At 38.9% G+C, this 20,674-nt stretch overlaps 1 protein-coding gene across 1 annotated transcript; it reads left to right on the forward strand.

The window, feature by feature from the left end:
• Positions 1 to 316: 316 nt before the first annotated feature.
• Positions 317 to 19,305, forward strand: zdhhc13 (zinc finger DHHC-type palmitoyltransferase 13). Its single transcript, XM_057853363.1, has 17 exons — positions 317 to 458; positions 7,503 to 7,726; positions 10,425 to 10,547; positions 10,728 to 10,805; positions 10,976 to 11,120; positions 11,214 to 11,278; positions 11,784 to 11,946; positions 12,983 to 13,108; positions 13,211 to 13,344; positions 14,769 to 14,869; positions 15,350 to 15,474; positions 15,553 to 15,615; positions 15,692 to 15,785; positions 16,944 to 17,027; positions 18,417 to 18,574; positions 18,648 to 18,745; positions 18,834 to 19,305. Exons 1-17 carry the CDS (start codon positions 435 to 437, stop codon positions 18,970 to 18,972), a joined length of 1,944 nt encoding a protein of 647 aa, XP_057709346.1. The 5' UTR covers positions 317 to 434; the 3' UTR covers positions 18,973 to 19,305.
• Positions 19,306 to 20,674: the final 1,369 nt, after the last annotated feature.

Consider the following 20,674-nt stretch of genomic DNA (forward strand, 5'->3'; position numbering starts at 1 on the left):
TTTTTTATCCTGCCATATTGTGACCAACATTGTGTGTGTGTTGTTGTTGTTTTTTTAATCCTGCCAGATTGTGACATCTAAATACTGTTCAATTGTAAACTACTCCATCAGCATCAATATGAGTTTGCAGTCGTATTTGGGGGGGAAAATACACGTTATTCTGCTTTCGAAATAAAGACTCATTCATTTATAAATTAAATTCAAATTTATAAAGTTTTTGGCATTGTTCAACGTATTGTAAAACGTGATTGGGGGGGGGGGGAACAAGCCAACGTTATAACATAAAAATTCATAAGCAATATACTGTAGTTGGCTAAAATATTGCTGTCGGTGTTTTACTTTTATTCCGAAAGGTACAGAACGGTAGTAGAATCTTGACTCTGGCCTGACCAGCAGGACGAACTTTCTTCGGTGATCATTCCTTTCACAACAAAATGGGCTGGAGCAAAGGGGGCAAAGTAAGTCTGTTTATATCAAATTTGTGTTACCTTGACTTACATTGCGGGTTATAGGTTACAATATAACTATTTTAAGCATATTTTTGTTTGTCACCATCGCATTCCTGCTTGTGGGCTGGTATCATGAAGGCGGAAAAACCTGTCCTTCCCGAGAATCAACTGTCAGTGTTAGCTTCAGCTCGCTAACCTCATGCTAGTAGCACCACATTAATTAAAAAGGTGTGCTATCTAGTTTACTGACATTGACGTTTTAGTGCGCAAAACTGCTTCCTCGTTCTGGACTGTAGGTTCTGCTCATAGATCTTTTGTTTAATTTTGGTTCGCAGTGTTACCTGTTTCACACACAAGTTGGGTGGGAGGGGACTGACACTAGTTAAAGTGTACAATACGTTCAAAGGCATCTTCCTCATACTATCGAGTTTTGGTCGGAGGGGACTGACACTATTGAACGTGTACAATCCATTCAAATGCATATTCCGCATACTATGGCTTAAATTGAATGATGGACCATCATTTCCTGAGGACTGAATTGCACACGAGACGTTTCCCTCAAATGAGCTTGTCAGTATCTGCCAGTATTCATTTACTAAACCAAAGCCAAATGACTCTACTCTAGGGTTACTAGGTAGGAAAGCTGGTGATGGATGGGGTCGATGAGGCATCATGAAATGGTCCGACACATTGCAAATCTGTATTGATACTGTTTCAATACTGTGTCACTAAATATTGCCACCCGCTGGACGTTAAAAACCCCATACAGGCAACCTGGTTGACTTAAAGGTGCACAATGTTGGATTGATGGCCGAAAATGGTACTGTCTAAAACTAAATCAAAATATTGACAAGTAGGGATGCCCCAATCGCATATTTTTGCATCTGAGTCACCTGATTCGGAGAAGTTTTAAACATGTTACTGTCCCACCGTCCCGCCTTATTAATGTGAATTATTTTTTCAACCATAACAACATAGAAAAATGCTTGTGTCTATGAACCCTTAAAGGCCCGGGCCTATTATGTCCGATTTTTAAAGATACACGATAATATCGGTCGCCGATAATTATCGGCCGATAATGGCAATTATGACGTCACACAGATAATCCAGATAATAAAAAAAATTCAACCGATAATGCAATCCGATAATTATATACTTGATTTAGCCTCCAAATGTGCACAACCGAAGAGTTCAGCACGCCGCCTCCTCAACCCCTCCCCTCTCTGAAGCCCCTGAGGGAGGAGGGGTTGAGGAGGCGGAGTTACACGACAAGAAATAGTTGAATATTATGGCGGCTGTTACTAAAAAGAATGACGCTCTCGCCATCTGCGAAACATGTACCACAGAAGTTCCAAGAGGCCGAAAGAAAGCGTCCTCATTCAAAACCACTAACCCAGCATCCATTTAAAACTGCATCACAAAGATTTTTGGAACGAATACGAGGCTGCTGCTAGCGGGAATGCTAAAGCTATTGTAAACACTAAGTTAAACTACGGGCCTTGTGACGATACAGAGTCGGGTTGTTTGGGAAAGCAGCCCAAGGCGGGTGGTAAACTCACATCTAAGGCTAAACACCGGCACGACTGGAGACCGATAGTCGGCAATTAGCCGTCTTCCGACGGAGCCCGCCGCTCTGGCCGGTCCGGTTCCCCGGCTTCAGGACCTCCGGCGAACACCCCGGTTTCTTGAGCGTTCACTCACGGCGTGTGAGCAGAGCCAGGCCCCGAATACGCCGCGGCGTACCGGCCGGTGTGGGCGGATCATCCGGTACGAACGTAGCCGTCGCCGAGACCAGACACGATTTTTTTTAACCGAAATGACCCGAGAGCCAAAGCCCTGGATAAAAAAATAAGGCAGTTTATACGACCACCATTCTTCATGAAAAACATGCCAATCACATTTTCACCGCGTACATTTGGGAAAGTGATGTCCAGTAAGCAAGCTTATCATGACGGCACAGTGGTTAGATGATAATTTAAACATGGAGAAAACGAAGTCAGGCAGTCAATTATGCATTCAGTTTGTAAAATGACGAGCGGTCAGATGACTTTGTAACGCTGCCTTTATTTTCGGCTTAACAAAACTCAGGCACAAAACAACACGCACGGAGATGCGAGCTCCAACTCCATCCAAATAGTACTGCCGTGTATCAGTTTAGCTGCTGTAACGCAAATGTCGTGAGTGCCGCAAAAGTAAACAAAGCGCTGCAGAATGGGTACATGACATCTCGCTCTTTTGAGTTAATCATTTTCACAGTGTGCAACAAAGCATATAACATTAGCAATCACTTTTCAAAATAATTTAACTTATTTATCTTCTCAATTACAGTCACAGTAGATAATCAAAACTTATTGGCACTTATTAACACTTATCAATTTAAATATGCACATTCCTGTTGTAATGAAACAACAATAATATTCTGTAGCCACAAGTATTATTCAAAATCTTTTCTTCTTCCAAGTTTTTTTTTAGGATTAAGTATAATAATGTTTTGCTTAAAATAAGGCTGTTAAGATTATTTTCAGCTAGCTATTTTTCTTCCAAAAAATCTGAGAGACATACACTTGAAGCGCTGGCAGACAATTTCACTCATTTCCAATAGATTTACACTTAAAACTGACTAGTTTTAAGGAGGTGTGTTTTGCAGTGTATTAATGTTATATATGTTAGGAATGGCTTACTTTTAAAGGCATTTTTGTGCAACTTAGGTATTTACTCTGTAAGTAATTGTTGCTAAAAATTTACCATTACACAATGTCAGGAAATCTGTCATTATTTAGATGTTGGAATTGACGAATTGTTCATATTTTATGTTGAAAAAAAAGAGCAATAAATTATATTTTTTCACATTAATATTTTCTTTTGTGTGTACTTTAAAATTTTACATAAATCTTTTAATAGAATTATCGGCTCGACATTATCGGTTATCGGTTGGATTGAGGAGGAAATTATCGGTTATCGGTATCGGTTGAAAAATGTATTATCGTGCATCACTACCGATTTTGTATTCCTTTGATATTGCCTCAAAGAAAAAAATGTTCACATAGGGCTAGTTGGGTCCATTTTTTAAGGACACCATAACAAGTTTAACTGATCTATTCTTCCATGACCAATTATAATCAACATTTTGGACCCAAAAAGACAAAAAAAAAAAAAAAAATGTAGAAATTTGTAATATTGATGTCACATTGACAACCAAACATGCTCGACGACCTGTTTTGAAGCTTCATCATATTTATTCAGCTTGTTTTGATAGACATAAAAAAAATGAGACAATAGTTTTATATTTGATAATTCAACAGAAACAGCAGGTATGGTCGTAGGTGTTTTTGTCCTTTCTACATACAGTACTGTGGTCAAAACAGGTTATATAGGGTCCTCAGTTAGCGGACCGCGGTCCACAACCGGACCACGGCACACCTCTCTGCGGACCCAGAGCAAATGGCACTTTTCAAAAAAACAGAAAAACGGAGAAAATTGCACTGTTAAAAGTGAAAATGTGAAACACCATTATTTTAAAGAGCACAGCTCTTTTGAAGAGAAGTTTCCTCCAAATCAGAATTGAGAAGGCAAGAAATTAACAGATTTAAGTAGTCATATCAAGAGTCAAGCAAGGTTATTGTTAAATCTATGACACAACAAATGACAACAAATGACAACAAAAATCAAACAAATCTCACTCCCAGAGTCATCAACCACACGACGCAATGAAGTACTGGCTGATGATGTGAGTAAACAGCTTTGTGACCCCCAAATGCCATTTGTCTCATTGAGCAGTGTTTTACAGTTAAAGTTACTGTCAATAATTATTATGTTTGCACCTTAATGACAGAGCTTGTTATTTATGTTCAGTACATGTACTGTACTACTTGCACATGTTTTCTTTTTTGTCCAGCAGTGTTTTACAGTTACAAAGTGTACTGTCAATAGTTATTGTTTGCACCTAAATGACAGATCTTGTCAATTATTTAGTGTACATGTGTAAACGTTGTACTTGCATTTTTTAAAAATGTTTTTATTCTAAGTAAGGACAATGTTTTGTTAATGTTTTTTTATTTAATCAAAATGTGCTTTGTATTTTTGTTTGGTCAAATGAAAACCACCTTTACCACCTTCGACCTGCCTGGAACTTGACCGACATTAATAAATGGACCCATGCTTGTATGAAAAAAACAATTGTGGACCTTCAAGATTTGTATTTGTGGACCCCTGCTGTAGACCAACTGTGAAAAATATAAAGTCATGTGAAAAAATAAGGACACCTCATTAAATATTCAGTTCTTTATTAAGAAATGTTCACGTATCAATGTATGATCCTGTTTTTCTTTATCTCTAAAAAAGACAGTGATTTAATAGCAGCTAAACAACAAAAATTAACATTATTTTACTCACTAAACCAAATTTATCAACAAAAATGTTTTCTGGATTTTGACTGATTTTGCAAGGCCCACAGAAAATTCTGTTCTATTGCTATATAAACATGGAACCCACCAAAAGAAAGATTAGACTCTCTTCTTTCAGCAGAAAAAAAAGTAAGTTCATATCTTTTTCTATTCTTTAGAAATCAGCATTAGAAAATAGCTTAGTTTGAGCAATTTTCCAATTTCTGATGAAAAAACGGAGAAAATGAGCTTTTTGTAAACGCATACATTTCAAACATAACTTTGACTTTAATGCAGTTTTTTTTTTTGCATTAGTTACATCCCAAACATCTGAATAATGTTTTTCTTTTACAAAATATCATAATGAACAGGACAAATAGAGCTTTTGATACCAAAGTAAAAATTTGTTTACAAATGACTACTGAGAGATGACACCTGTTTTCGCCGAGATGACGCCGTTGTCGCCGTGTCTGCCGTGTAAACTTTTCCCTCAGTGTTGTCTGTCTCACAAAGATGGATTATTTTTTAATCTCTGCGGGGTCTGCTTGGCGAGCCCACTGCACGGTGGTCTCAGTCGTTTTGCTCCATCGTCCAGAGTCTGGCATTCCAGGCGTCCTCTCGGTGGTTTTGTTCGGTTGTCCGCCGCCTGGCATACTGCCGCCAGTGCTCCGACCGTGCTGCCTGGCCTTTCATTGCCGTTGAATCGGGTTGCGGGTCTTTACAAAATGCGCTACTGCCCTCCAGTGGCCAGTTTTATTGCTTTAAGATGGGTTTGGAGCTTTGTTTTTTGTTTCTCAGCTAGATCGCAAGCTATAGATTCTTCTTGGGAAAAAAAAAACGCAAAAGACGTATGAATACGTTTTTGGGACAATGAAGTATTTAAAAATAGAACGTATTTATACGTTTCTGGGAGCAAATGCGTTAATGGGATTAAGATCTGGGCTTTGGCTCGGCCAATCCAGGGCTCATTTCTTCCTTTTCAGCGAGTCCTTTCCTGGTATGTTTTGGGTCATTGTCATTTTGCAGGGTCCAGTTTGGCTTCAGCTATATTTTTTTTTACAGAAGATGTCCCATGTTCCTCAAGCACCCTCTGATAAACGATAGAATTCATGGTGGAATCTATGATGGTAAGCTGGCCAGGTCCTGCTGTAGCAAAGCATCCCCAAACTATGACATGCTTCACAGTTGGTATGAGGTTATTTTCCTGGAATGCTGTATTGGGTTTACGCCAAACATGTAATCTGTTCTGGTTTCCAAATAATTCAATTTTAGATTCATCTGTCCAAAGAAAATTATTCCAGAAGTCCTGGTCTTTGTCTACATTTACTCTGGTAAACTTCAGTCTGGCCTTCATTTTCTTTGCACACCTCCCATTAAGGTTAAACTTGTGAAGTCTTTTTCTGATTGTAGAGGCATGCACTTTCACATCAACAGTAGCAAGAGCCTGCTCTAGGCCCCGTGATGATTTTAGGATTTTGGGAGACTTCTTATAGCATCTTGTGGTCTGCTCTTGGAGTGAACTTGCTTGGATGGCCAGACCTGGGCATGTTGGCAGTTGTTTGGAATGTCCAACACTTGTAGACTATTTTCTGGACAGTGGAATGGCTGATTTTATATTCTTTTGAGATCTTTTGAAATCCCTTACCAGACTCATAAGCGTCTACAATCTTCTTTCTGAAGGCTTCAGACAGCTTCTTTGATCTCACCATGGTGTTTTCACTCACTTCTGTATTCTGAATTGAAGAGTGGGGCAAACTTTCTTCAGACTGATGTCAAAGACTGGTAGATGACTACAAAAAGCGTCTCACTGAAGTTATTTCAGCCAATGGGGGTTTTTGATGGTGGGGAGTCCTAACTTTTTCCTCAGAATATGCAGTTTTGTGTATAGATTTGGTTTCATGAGTAAAACAATGTTATTTTTTGTTGTTTACCTGCTATGAAATCACTTTCTGTTTCAGAGATAAAGAAAAACAAGGTCAGACATTGATATTTGAATGCTTCTTAATAAAGATATGAATATTTAATTGGGTGTCCTAATTTTTTCACATGACAGTATGTACCATCTAACACAAAAAGGGTTTGGAGGATATCTCTTTGTGGGTTAGGTACTGCACCCATCACCTTAACAAAGCCATATACATACTATCAAGTTTCTCAAACGCACACATCTATTTTCAAATTTAAAAATTGGTTGAGGGAAAAAGAAATGTCAGATTGAGAAAAAGTATTTTAAAAAAATATGAACCATAAACCAGTTCAGGTCAGTTTCTTCAGCCATGCCACTCAGTTTCATCCTGGGACAAGACACCGGGCTACGTCACAAAGCCCACATTTTCAGGGGGTATCGGTCCTCCTTCCATCCTCGCACTGCTGTCACAGCACGCTTCTCACTTGCCGAACCATCCAAAGAAAATGACGACAAATCCGGCACATCCTCTTTCTTGAGTTGATGAAATAACGCAATTGCTTGCTCTAAATCTAGTTTTCAATTCATTCCGCACATTTCATGAAGTGGCTCGCACAAACCAAACGGCCGTCGCTTGCTACCTCGCCTCCTTTTCATTAGGTGGCGCCTCGGTGACGCATCAGTGTTGCTGGACTCATTACTAAGAAAAGCCAAATGTTGTCTACATTAACATTTTTCACTTCTTTTGTGATTGGATTGTTGCAGAGTCAGAGTAATACACATGACAGCTGTCACCACGGACATTCGGATCATTCTCACAGTCACGGGCCGAGAGCAGCGGCCTTCAGCGGCATGGATCTCCCGTTCGTGCCCGGTTTTCATGAAAAGTTTGGCAACAATACAGATGATGCAATGGACCTAAGTCAACAGCCAAAGAAACGGTCGCACCTAGATGACAGCAATAGCTGGGACATAGTGAAGGCATCACAGTAAGTCTTATCATACGGTCACTGCAATTAATGGAAGCGTTTATTTGTTATTTATTCTAAAACCTCATTCAGTTCCAAATATCATTTGAAGTCATGAATTATTTTTATAAGAATAGTTCCTCAGTGCTTGGCCTTTCAATTATTCATCTTCTGTACTGCTTATCCTCACAAGGGTTGTGGGGGTTACTGGAACCTATCCCAGTTAACTGTGAGCAGGAGGCAGGGTACTCCCTTAACTGGTTGCCACCCAATTGCAGGTGCTTGATCCGAATATTGTTAAATATTTCAACCTTCGCAATCAGGAAGTATGAGAAAAATTCTCTGCAGAGCCAAACTGTTCTGTTTAGTAAACCTGATTTGTGAATGCATTGCCACCCCATTTTATCACTCTAGGGCCCCTTTCAGACATACACTGATCTCCGGTTAAATCCCGGGATTTAAAGAGTAGCCCTAATATCTGAAAGCAATTTCCCAGGTCGTCTGACACCGACATTAACCGGTTCGCGTCCTGGTATACTGTCCGAGATTTACCAGGGACACGGCATGTGTGAAAGCAGCCATGTAATTCTCGGGTCACAGCACGCAGGCTGATGACGTAAATATCCTGACGGGCCGATCGTCATTTCCTCTTTCTTTGCAGTAAGACGAAAAGCAGTAAACAAACATCGCAATTATCAACATGGCAAACTGGAACTATGGCAAAATTAAAGTAGAATCACAACAAAATTAAATTACGACTGGATATTAGAGCCAAGGAAGAGACAGTCAATCTTTGGAAATGTGTGGTTTATTTTGTTTCCGATGCTGACCAAAATTGACGTAATCTCACCCTCCCCGCACAGAGAACACAGTGTAATCCGGTGTTCTGTCAAAATTAGCTCCCTTATAAAATTTTGCTCCCAAAGCTTTTGTGGCGCTGAAAAAGCCATCTTTTACATTCAGTTGGACTCTCAATGTTATCCAAAGGTGCTAACTAAACTATATGCATCATAAACATACATGCGCAACACAAAAATGGCGTAAACTAATACTTAACGACACGGCGAAGTCGTTAACAGTGAGAGCGCGGGTTACAGTTGCTGTGTGAAGCTAACATGGTAGGATGTGTCTGAGAACTTTTGTACATGTCTTTACATGATCAAACTTAAGTAAATATTCCTTTCTTTAAAGAAAGTTTGTAGTGTTTACTTTGGAATCGCTGCATTCGCGGCCATTTTTAATGTTACGCACATGCGCAAAACCGCAAGGTAGCAATTTTTGATGGGTTGCAAAATTTGTCAGAACACCGGCACTGCTAATGATAATGGCTGTAAGAGCCATATTCCTGATGTGTGTTATCATTTGTAATTTTACTCCTTGCCACTTGGGGCTGTAAGTTGTGTCTCTCTACTGACCTGGAGTCAGCCAGGTGTTGGTAGTTAGGAGGGCAAGCAGTTTTTGACTGTGGATTAGTGTAACGGCAAGAAAGGAATGTACTCATTTTGTTTGTTTGGTTGTGAATACGTTTTTGTGTCTTTTGGTTTGCTTCTTTTATTTGGAAGAAGTGCTTTTGAGTTAAGTTACAAGATGCCAGCAAAATAAACAATTGGAACTGAGATATGGACTCGCTGGTGTTTGCTTCGTATCTTAAACTGCACTGGGCGCACGTCATCATCACAATCCCCTATCATCCAGTACTTGACTGGGAACAGGGCCTCAGCGTGGCTGCAAAGTTGTGGGTGTAAAAAGCAAGTGTGAAAGTGGTATCGTATTTGCCATTTTAAAAAAATAACAGATGGATTGCTCACAAACATTTATAGTTTTGGATTCATAAGAATCACTTGCTTTTGTAATATTATGCTTAATAAGTAAGCAGGCACTCTAGAGGCCCAACTAATTGTATACAAGCAATTAAAAAGAAACATTTAAATGTTCCCTTGAGAAGCAAACACCTCTTCAATTCCTCTCCTTTTCCCCCTCAAGAGTACAGGGAGGACTGAATATTATTTGTTTCTACGCCACGCTTGTGGCCACACAAAGTAGCAATAAAATCTAAGCAATAGTATCTTAGATCTTTGCTTCAGAATTATTTTCTGCCCTTATGAGGAGGAAATATTTTTCTCCCCCTCCCACAACTACTATAAATGGTATCATTCATCTACAGTTATTATTACACATATCTATATACAAATTGAAAAGATTGATTGTGAAACTAATATAGCATTGGGAAAAAAATATTTAATAAAAATATTTATATTTTTATAATATTTATTCCTTTGTGAACGCACAATGACTCCTGGGATATGTAGTTTTTTGTGGTGCTTTCCGTTTTGAAAACGGACAAGAAATAATGTAAATATGGACATAAACATACGGTCAATACAGCGTTTTAATGTTTATTTATGAGAGCTATAAAACTCATTTGACATTATCTCTCGTTTTACATGGTCGATTGACTTCAAGTAAAAACGGGCGCGGACCTCAACTTCTGCACTTTCAAACGAGACCAGCCAGTTTACAGCGTGACGAGGTTTCAAAGATGATATGCGTAATGTGTTGCCGCTAACATGTCCGGTTTTAAAGGGTTTTAAAAAAAAAAGTTCATGCATTTAATAATATTACTCTTATGCTCGCTTCGCAATGTTGAGTTTTTCACCTTCTGAGTAAGTTTCAGTGATTTTTGAGGACATCATTGATGAGTATGTTGTGCTTCCCAAAGGTTCGGCATCTTGGACCGGTGTAAGGAGCTGGTGGAAGCTGGATATGATGTCAAGCAGCTGGACAAGGAGAATGTTTCTCTGTTGCACTGGGCGGCTATAAACAATCGCTTGGAGCTGGTGAAGTATGAAGATGCGCAGGGTTTTTTTGTTTTCTTTTGTCTTCTGTCAGGTTGGCATGATATTTAAAATAATCACAGATGTCAAATCAGTAAGCAAACTAGCATGACTGCATTTAGAGTTTGTAGAAGATGGATTTTTGTACAATGGCTAATTTTATCCCTGGATTTCTTGTGTTTTTGTAGGTACTACATTTCTAAAGGAGCAATAGTTGACCAGCTCGGAGGAGACCTAAACTCTACACCACTTCATTGGGCTGTAAGGTAGTATCATCTGAATTAGTTTGCATTTTAGTCCCCACTGTTTGCAAATTATTGGGCAAATATCAATTAATAACAATTTTGGTAATATTAGATTGTGGCATTATGTCCAGTTTTTGTTTTTTTGTCTTTGTTCTGTAAAGCACTTTTTTTTTGTGTGTGTGTGTGATCAGGCAGGGCCACCTTCCCATGGTAATTCAGCTGATAAGGTACGGAGCAGATCCCTCCATTGCAGACGGCGAAGGTTATCGTGCTCTTCACCTCGCCATTCTCTTCCAACACATGGCCATAGCAGCTTATCTTATGGCCAAGGGACAGGTTAGAGACGAGACGCAATATATACGTTACACTTTGGTCTACGGCACTTTTTATGCTTAGTCATGTTTTACATTTTTGTCATTCTCCTACCAGGAAGTTGACTTACCTGACTGCAATGGACAATCTCCCCTGATGTTAGCAGCCCAGAAGATTATTGGGTACACTAACACTTTGTGCAAATAATTCACAAACTGACCTTTCTAATTAACCGATTCAGTTCCATGTATTGGGGTGTACCTCGAACTTGCGAACAGCCTAAATCTTTAATTCTAATATTTAAAACATCCTAACAAGAGAAACATGCTAAAACATGCGACCTCGAACTTCTGAACAGCCTAAATCTTTAATTTTAATATTTAAAACATCCTAACAAGAGAAACATGCTAAAACATGCATTTTAGGTTTAATGAAGACTAAATTGTCCATAAATGTGGATAGTTGTTTCTCAACCTGCTTCTTGCTCAAAGTCAGCTGACTCCAGCTGATCTCTGACCCTAATAAGGAAAATTGTATAAAAAATGGGTGAAAATATCATGTCCAAATGCCCAAATACTTAGGTTGACCACTTCTAGAAAAGCTGATCGATTGTAATTGCCCAACAATTCAAAGTGATTCTTAAAAAGGGATATTAAAAAGAAAAACACTTTTGTTTTTATGTTACAGGCCTGAGCCTACCAGCTTTCTGATCAAAAACAATGCCTCGGTCAGCGCAATGGACAAAGTGAACAGGAACACTCCGCTTCACTGTGCTGTGCTGGCGGGGAACGTAGACGCTGCAGATGTCCTGCTGAAGGCTGGAGCGAGTTTGGATCTCCAAAACACCAACGTGAGCCTTTTGCCTGCCCAGTGGGTTTCATGGGAGAGTGAGAGAAAAATGACTGGGTGCAATTAGACACAGTCAGGTAGAGACATTGTCGCTGCCAGGAATAGCGATCAGGTAGCATAAAATAGGATGTCAACATACACACACATAAAGGTGGTTTACATAATACTAAGCTCCCCACCTTACATTCCTGGAATTGTGTACGCTCCACCCCGCCTAATCACGTCTCGTTTCAACTTAACTTCCCTCCTCTTTCTCCTCTCTTATCAGTCCCCCCCCCCCCCCCCCCCACACACACACACACACACACATGGTGTCTGCGGGTAAATATAGGTAAAGATAGCACCGCTATGTTCACAGCTAGCATAGGCGGTCAATAATGTAATTTTTGTTGTTGTTTGTTCTTCCCGTTCCATCTTCCTGTCCTCCCTGAACCCCTTCCTGTTCGCTGCTTTACTCCTCATGAATGAAACAGAATGAACAACCATAATGGTAGTATATCAAACTCCATTGTGATGTACTAAAACTGTTCAAACCACAAGGACACTCATATTCCTATTCTCCCTGTCTAAGCAGCTCAGCAGGGCAGGTTAAAAGAAAAAAAAATAAAATCACTTTAGAGTTGAGGATGTACACACTGGAACACATCAATATTCATGCATTTCGTCATGCTGTATTTGGGAAAAACATATTTTTTGAAGGTTCGTGTTAAAAAAAAAATATGAATGGCAGCAGTGCTAGAAACTGAAAAAGAGTTAAATCGCTAAATCTCCAGTGGACGTGACATCAGCCCTTTCTGTTCAAAGAGCCCACACATAACGATCGCAATCGCTGACCACTACCATTGGTGATCCAGACTGTAACCTACATTCTTGCAAATTTCAGCACCCTGCTTTCTCTTGCATTAACCCCACAAGGGGGCTCGTCTATCTGTCACCAGACCACTACTGATTGCCGATTCCTCAAGCAAACCAGTTTTCCGACTGGTTTTCCTTGTATATTTCATATTCATGTTCCCTTTCTTCCAACTTTCCCCCAGGGCCACACGCCTCTCGACCTTGCTCACCAGGTGCACAGCCCCCTGCTTATCTATGTGCTCAACCAAGCCAAACAGGAGAGGAGCCACGCCAACTCACGCTGTTTACGAATTGCCATCAAATACAGGGTACGCAGACTCTTAAGAACAAATATCTTTTTCAAACATACCACTGCTCTGTTGTTTCAGTATATACATTTTAGTCATGTCATTTTTGCTTTTTCCCTCTAGGTGTTCCTGCAATTTTTGCTGTCCACTGCCATGTTTGGCTGCTTGGGTGCCATACTGGATATGAATACAGACTCATGGTTGCTCAAAGCGATCCTGCTAGCATGCGTGGTCGGTGCAATCAGTTTGGCCACAAGGTTCAGACCGATTTGCTCTCATAATTATGTCTATGAAGTTTCTTCACAATGTACTTGTTTTTTACCCACAAAGAAATGAATTGACAAATATTTGGTTTTATTAATTTAATAATCTTTTCATGCGCAAATTGTTTTCCTAAATATAATTGTTTTTCTTAAATATTTTCATGACGTTCATATGGGAAAGGGGGCTCAAACTTGCAGCCCGTGGGACTTTTTTTTTTTTTTTTGGCGGCCCCCATTTAATAGACTTGCAAAAAAGACAGTACATCCTGATTCAGATTCATCATGCAGTACCATCTCGCAAACGTCAATTTTCCAACCACTTCCTCGGTCATCTGATGTCCGAGCCAATCAGGAGAAAGAGGCGGGAGCTGCAAATTTTACCGGGAAGCAGTTATCTAGTTGAATAAAATGTCGGAGTGTAAAATGGTTCTTATAGATAGCTCAATTTCTAAAGTTTTTTCAGAAATCTACTTAATTCCTTTATTAAAAGAAGAGAGAAAAACGTCACATAAAGCTTTTTTTGACATGAAACAATGTTTTTGCTCTTCCGCAAACCAATGCATCACATTGTGGCTTAATGTGGATTGGACGCCTCATGATGGCAAGCTAATCAGGGGAAAGGGGAAGGCTGCAGACGTGACTGGAATTGACTATCTGCTTGAATACTCTGGCGGAATGCAAATTTTTTTCAGAAATGACATAATTTTCCCATTAAAAGAGGAAAGAAAATCACTGAAAGCTTTTTTGACAAGTTTTTGCGATTGTGACGTCAAGCGCCATCGTCAATCAGCAGCCGTTTATTCTTTTTGAAGGTTCCTCCCATAAAACCGGTCTCTATTGGATCTTTCCCAGATTGATTGTGAAACATATTCATAGCGGATGTATTTAAGATACAATCTGGCGTGCCAGGTTACCCATTTGACATCCAATTGTCATATTTGTGTTGTCGCACCTATTTTGCGATGGGCAATACAGTAATATATGTTATTTACTGTATATATATCGTTAAAATGAATAAATCAATTAATTGACAGATAAATTTTAGGGAAAAAAATCTATAATTTAAATAGTAATTTAAAAAAACGCAAATAAAAACCCATAAATTAAATAAAAAAATAAAATCATTAAAACTTCATAAAATTTAAACAAATTGTAATAAATTGAAAAAAAAAAAAAAACAGTAAAGACAATTCAAAATATGAGTCGCTCATGTATATTTTGCTTTGGGAATTTTATTTTTTGTTTTGCTTTATGAATCTCTCGTGAGCTCACATAGCTTAACTCTTTGGCTGTCATTGATAGCCATGGACGTTCAATCCTTTTTGAATGAGAGGGGCTGGAAGCGATCATATGATCGCTTTCAGTCTATTGCCGCCAATAGGTTTTGTAAGAATTTCCTTCTGTTTGTGTCTCAACAGGAATTTCCCCAAAGAAGTATTTCAGTCACTTCTACCGGCGACAACTCTCATGGCCTCCATCTTCTGGATGCTTGTCACGTGGTGCCTCTGGTTCCTACCTGATATCCTTTTTGTTTGCAGTTGCAGTAGAGCAGTGGTTCTGGTACGCTGCTCCCTCTAATAGTATAAGAAGGATCGTCTGAATTAAATGTTCAAATTACATTTTTCTTTTCCAGTACAGTCATTTATCAAGTACGGTTTAGTACTATTCAACAAACTACAAAAGATACATGTTTTTAATTTTTACAATTGTCTCCCAAGTGTAATACCATTTAATGCAATCCTTAAGTATGTTACCATGTTTTCCCACAACCAAAAAAAAAAAAAAAATCACAGTGTTAATGCTTATATTGTTGCGTATAAAATAAAATTCTCTACCTTATTTTAGGCCTACTCAACTTGGCTTTGATGGCGATGCTAGGAAAGCCAAGTACTTTTTAAAGTGGTACTTGCGGTAAAATGTTTTATAACCCTAAAAGACAATTTAGTCTTTTATTGTGATCAGTGCTGATTGATTTTTTTTTCCTCAACTTTGAGCCAACATGGCCATAGCGTCACAGTCCAAGTTCTTTTCACGTTGAACGCGACCGCTCTGCTCTACTACTACCTCCGTGCCTGCAGGACTGACCCTGGCTTTGTCAAGGCAACTGAAGAGGAGAAGAAAATGGTTCGCGTTTGTTGTTTTTGAGGATGCCACTCTTCAATGAACAACACTGTTATGCTTTGTGTTTTTTTGCCTCTACAGAATGTGTTGGTGTTGGCTGAGGCCGGCTGCCTCGACCCCAGTATATTCTGCACTTCCTGCATGGTGAGGTTTTGACATGATTACTCAATCACCAGAGCAGTACAACCTGTACATGTTGTCAATGCTCTGAATATCTCAGATAAAGAAACCAGTTCGAGCAAGCCACTGCCAGAGATGTGACGCCTGTGTAGCGAAGCAGGACCATCACTCTGTCTGGACAAACACCTGCATTGGTATGGCACACTTTAGGCTTTTGTGACAGTAGCATGGTAGCCTCACAAAAGTCTTTTGTTTCTTCTCTTTGATTCATATTTAGTTTGACAGAAAAACTGGACTGTGAGTTGAATAGCTTAAAGACTTATTTTGTTTGTTTATTTGGTAATAAATTGTTCAATATTTGCTAAACCACTGCTTTTTGGGAAGTCTGAAGAAGACAGTTCGTTCCTACAGTCATTGACTGTATTCGTACCTCAATAATTTGCTTACAGATGAAAACTTTTGGCCAAACGACTGCTTCCATCTAAAATAATAATAATAACAATAAGTAAAACAAAATTGTACAAGCTTTAGCATCGTGTGCAGAGGACCACATATTTGGAATGAACTTGATGAAATGCTAAAAATGTCACATTCCATCTTCATATTCAAGAAAAAAACTCATTTATGTTTAAGGGTTAACTCGACTACTGTACGTGACATCAAATCCAATGTAATCAGGATACTGAGAATGTCTATGGTTAATTGTGTATCTGTGTGTTGTTTTCTCCATGTCTGTGGAGATATCTGGCCAGTATCTTATATTTGTGGTAAACTGGGCCCCTACTAAAAGCTTTAAGTAACTTCCTTGGATTGTCCCTTCCACACATCTAATTGTATAACATTTACCTGTTTGTATACATGATGTGTTGTATTTTCAGATGACTTGTGAATAAATTGAAATTAAATTAGGTCAATGATAATAAAGAGTAATGCCAGTTATAGACCAACACCTCAACACCAACACCTGCTGTGGGTCCTTTTGTTCCAACTGGCCCAGTGCAGACCATTAACCAGCGAGGTTTCTTCTGAAACTAGCACTACCTGACTACAGTCAACTGCACTTGTAACACCAAATTTGTGAAAAGCACTCCTTCGGTTGAAATTAAATCCTCCATCCACTACTGCCCTTTGCAAAATAGTTTGGAAACCCTGCTGTAGTCCATGTACCCCTGATGTCTGATATTTATCAGCGTTGGAGCCTCTGAAGTGTTTCCAGTGAAGAATAGTAGAATCCTGATCGTGTTGTGAAGAAATGTAGCTGAAATTGTTCTTTCTAAATAGAAATCAGCTTCATGTGGAATTTCTCAAGTGAATACAGTTTGACTAAAAAAAAATTTTTTTCTATGTTGTAGGTGCTAGGAACCATCTTTACTTTGTCCTCTTCGTGCTCTCTCTTTTACTAATGGGCATCTGGATGTTCTACGGCTGTCTTGTGTGTGAGTCATTGACTGCACAGTCACGATATCACACTCTTGCTTTCCTGTTTCCACCAAGCAGTACAGTTTTTGTGGGATCGCAAAACATTTGGAAGGGCACAATACATCACGATGTGTCATTAACCCTCTGAGTCCTGAGATCACGCCAGCGTAATCAATCATGTAGTTTCTTCAAAGTGTCATTAAAAAAAAAAATTCACACATCGAGCAGACATCAACATTACGCAAAGTGTTGGTTTCAAACTGTCCCAGTTTTATTTGGCACCAATAGACCATGGAAACCGGCCATATAATCGTTTTATGATGGTAGAAAATGTTGATCATGATTGTGCACTCGAGGGCACTCATGTACTTGGGACAAGACTTCTGATGCTTCCTTTCTGTATATTTCTCCAGTCGCAATTTGATGATTTTGGTGTATTTTTTGACCTAATATGGTAATGCAATTGTTCAGAGTGTAAAAATAGCAGTTCATATACATGACGACGTGCTGAGAAAAAAATATACCATAGGCGCATAGAGCAAATTAATCAGCAGGATTGTACTCACTCTCATAGTTCAGCCTCTACATCAAAGTTCCTGAAGGCAAAGAAGGTTAAGGTGCTCCAGGGCTGGCCAGCCCAGTCATTAGACATGAATATTTTTGAGCACGTCTGGGGGTAAGATGAAGGAGGAGATTTTGAAGATGAAACCAAAGAATTGATGAACTCTTGAGAGTCCTGCAAGACTGCTTTCTTTGCCATTCCAAACGACTTCATCACTAAGTTTAGTCATTGCTAAGATTAATGGATGTTCTCCAAGCTCAGGGAGTCACATGATATTAATGTTTCTTCCCCCCCAAGACACCTAGACTTTATGTTCTGATCTTATTGTAACATATTTGTATTTTCAAAATAATTTATGGTAGAAATTATACTTTTTTTGTATATTACAAGACTTTTGTCCTTTCAAAAACATGTTATGGGCTTTACCAAGCCCTGTACTTCACACTACTTTTTGACTCTTTCATTTTGCAGTTGCTGTTATGTGAAAGCCCTTGACATTAAAATTAACCTTTTATTGTAAGAATGAAACATTTTAAGTCACTATGTCCTTATGCTACAAGACTTTTGTCAGGGACTGTAAAGACAAAATAAAAAGTTTGTTAATGCTGGCAAAAGGGTGCCAAAAAGGCTCAGGACCTTAAGGGTTAATTTGACCATTTCTCTTTGCCACCTTAGGGTGTTTTAGACAGAGCTCAAAAACTGATAATATGTGTTTTTCAAGCAACAGGTAGAGGTCGTGGTTCCATATAAAAATATTTGTCAATAGGGAACCATGTATAAGCGGGGGATTCAATGTCAGCAGGTTGTCGCGGATCACCAATGGCCTTTGTGCTTTTGTTCCCAGACTGGTCGACACACTGCATGCCGCGTATTGAGGGGCACGGTGTGGTGGCAGTAGCCTTTGCAGTGGTCGACTGCTCTCCGTGGTTGCTGTGCGTCTTCTTGTTGGCCTTGTACCACACCTGCTGGTCCAGCTTCATCCTGCTCCTGCAGCTTTACCAGGTGAGGCACGTCAAGATGTCATCGTACAGCTCAGTCTGGCGCATTTCACAACGCTTTATACATTTTGGTCCAGATCGCCTTCCTCGGACTGACTACAGCTGAGAGGATGAGCTTGTTAATGCATGCAAGAAAACATGGACAAACCTTGTCCTTGTCCCAAAATCCGTACAAGTAAGTTGTCATTAAGTTACTGTTTACTGATTTTGACCCCGTGGCGGTATTAATTTTGCATTTATAATTACACGCCGTCTCGCCATAGTTTGGGAGTTGTGCGGAACCTGGCGTCCTTCTTCAAGCTGCGATGCTGCGGCCTCTTCAAACCGGCCATCATCGACTGGACGCAGCAGTTTCCACCGGGCCGTGACCAGCACTTGTTCAGACCCACGGACATGGTGTAATGCTCAAGTGTGGAACAAGTGGCTTTGGACCAAAAAGCACAGTCTATTTATTTTTCTAACTGATCTAAAAGCTCATTTTGAAGTAAAACCACTCCAGTGAATGGACCAAAAAAAGCAATGTCTTGATATTTTTGGCTTTTTGTAATGCCTGCTGCCTTTTTGACCTGTGGAAGTCGAATCACTCGCTAATAGTTGTAAAATTATTAAGTTTATTCATGCATCAAGCCTTTTTTAATGTTCTCTGAGGGTACAAATCTTTATATATGTGCCAAGTCTGATTTGTATGAATAGCACGTTTCATAATAAAAGACAACTATGATACTTCAATTCGGCGACATGTGTATTCTTAATTAGCTGTGTTGACACTGTACGTAGTTCCATAATACCGAAGGTTTATAAAAACGTTTTTACTTTGCTGTATCCTAAGAAAATACCCAGTATAGGGTTTATGTGGGTCATTGAAAAGCGTTAAAAGTCATTAAATGAATTTTGTCAAAATTCAGGCCCTAAAAAACATTGAATGGCCGAAGAATTAAAAACTATTTAAACTTGATGTCTTTGGGTATGGGTGTTTATGCTTCTCAGTTTTGCTATAAGAGCTACATTATCTTAAGATGTACCGGTAGCTACTATGGTCGCTAATTTTAGGCCTGAAGTATACCCATTAATGGGCTACTAGTATTCCTCTCCAAGCTCTCCTCCATGCAAGCATAGCCTTCCTGAGCCTTGTGTTCCCACTGGAACGGACGTTGCATCAAGCTGTTTGTTGCAGTTAAGTTGCATTTGTATTTTCAGCTATTAAAAATATTTATTGTTTAACGCTTTTGTGTGCGTAAAACTCAAACGGTATTTAAAAAAATAGGGAAAAAAAGGATCTATGTACAACAAAAGAACAATTTGCTAACTTACATAGCAAAAGTCCGCTATCACAAATGCTATAAAATGCTAACTTTTTTTTTTTTTTTTAACACTGCTCTTAACAAATGGTACAGACATACTGTATATTCCCACAAAAAAACAGCTAAATATATCTATACACTAAATTATGAATGCATTAAAAAAAACATTAGCTCAAACAAAAACTTCGCTTATGTTGGTCTTAACAGTGGGCGGTTGGATTCAGTCATGTGAAATGAGGCAGACCGGAGGGCAGTGTATCCACCCTAAGCAATAAAACTAAATGCAAACACTTTCAAAAGAAACCATTACAACCACACTTTAATTAAACAATTACTCGAAGCAATAAAATTTAATTTGAATGTTTTTTTTCTAATTGAATCCTTGAGTTAATCGATTAATCGATGCAGCACTAATCAGCAATGTATTTTTAATACAAAATATACGACAATAAAATTCACATCTGTCCTGCTAAATTTAAAATAAAATAATAATTAAAATAATTTAACCCTTAAGGTTAAGCCATGTGCATGTATGAGTTTTTTTTTGTGTGTGTAAAACTTTTAGAAAGTGAAAACAAATTCGAAAAACTTTTTTTTTCTTTTTTAACAACTAAGGTGCGTTCAAAGTCCGCTCAGTAATATAATAACATTTTCGCAAACTATCACTCCAAATATAATGTGGAAATAAATGAAATTGACAGAACACAAAAATATATTACAATTAGTAAAAAATAATGCACACAGAAAAGAAAACAAATGATCATCATTTTGAGCATGGCTTCTCTCAAACCTCATCTCCCAAC

This window comes from Corythoichthys intestinalis, chromosome 1 (assembly GCF_030265065.1).
Source record: "Corythoichthys intestinalis isolate RoL2023-P3 chromosome 1, ASM3026506v1, whole genome shotgun sequence".
Lineage (NCBI taxonomy): Eukaryota > Metazoa > Chordata > Actinopteri > Syngnathiformes > Syngnathidae > Corythoichthys > Corythoichthys intestinalis.

Bases quoted from the DNA above. Each gene is read 5' to 3' on its own strand.
- zdhhc13 (XM_057853363.1), top strand. From the start codon at position 435: ATGGGCTGGAGCAAAGGGGGCAAA. The intron at 17,028-18,416 runs GTGAGTCATTGA...TTTTGTTCCCAG, and splicing joins GTTCTACGGCTGTCTTGTGT to ACTGGTCGACACACTGCATG. The intron at 18,575-18,647 runs GTGAGGCACGTC...ATTTTGGTCCAG, and splicing joins TGCTCCTGCAGCTTTACCAG to ATCGCCTTCCTCGGACTGAC.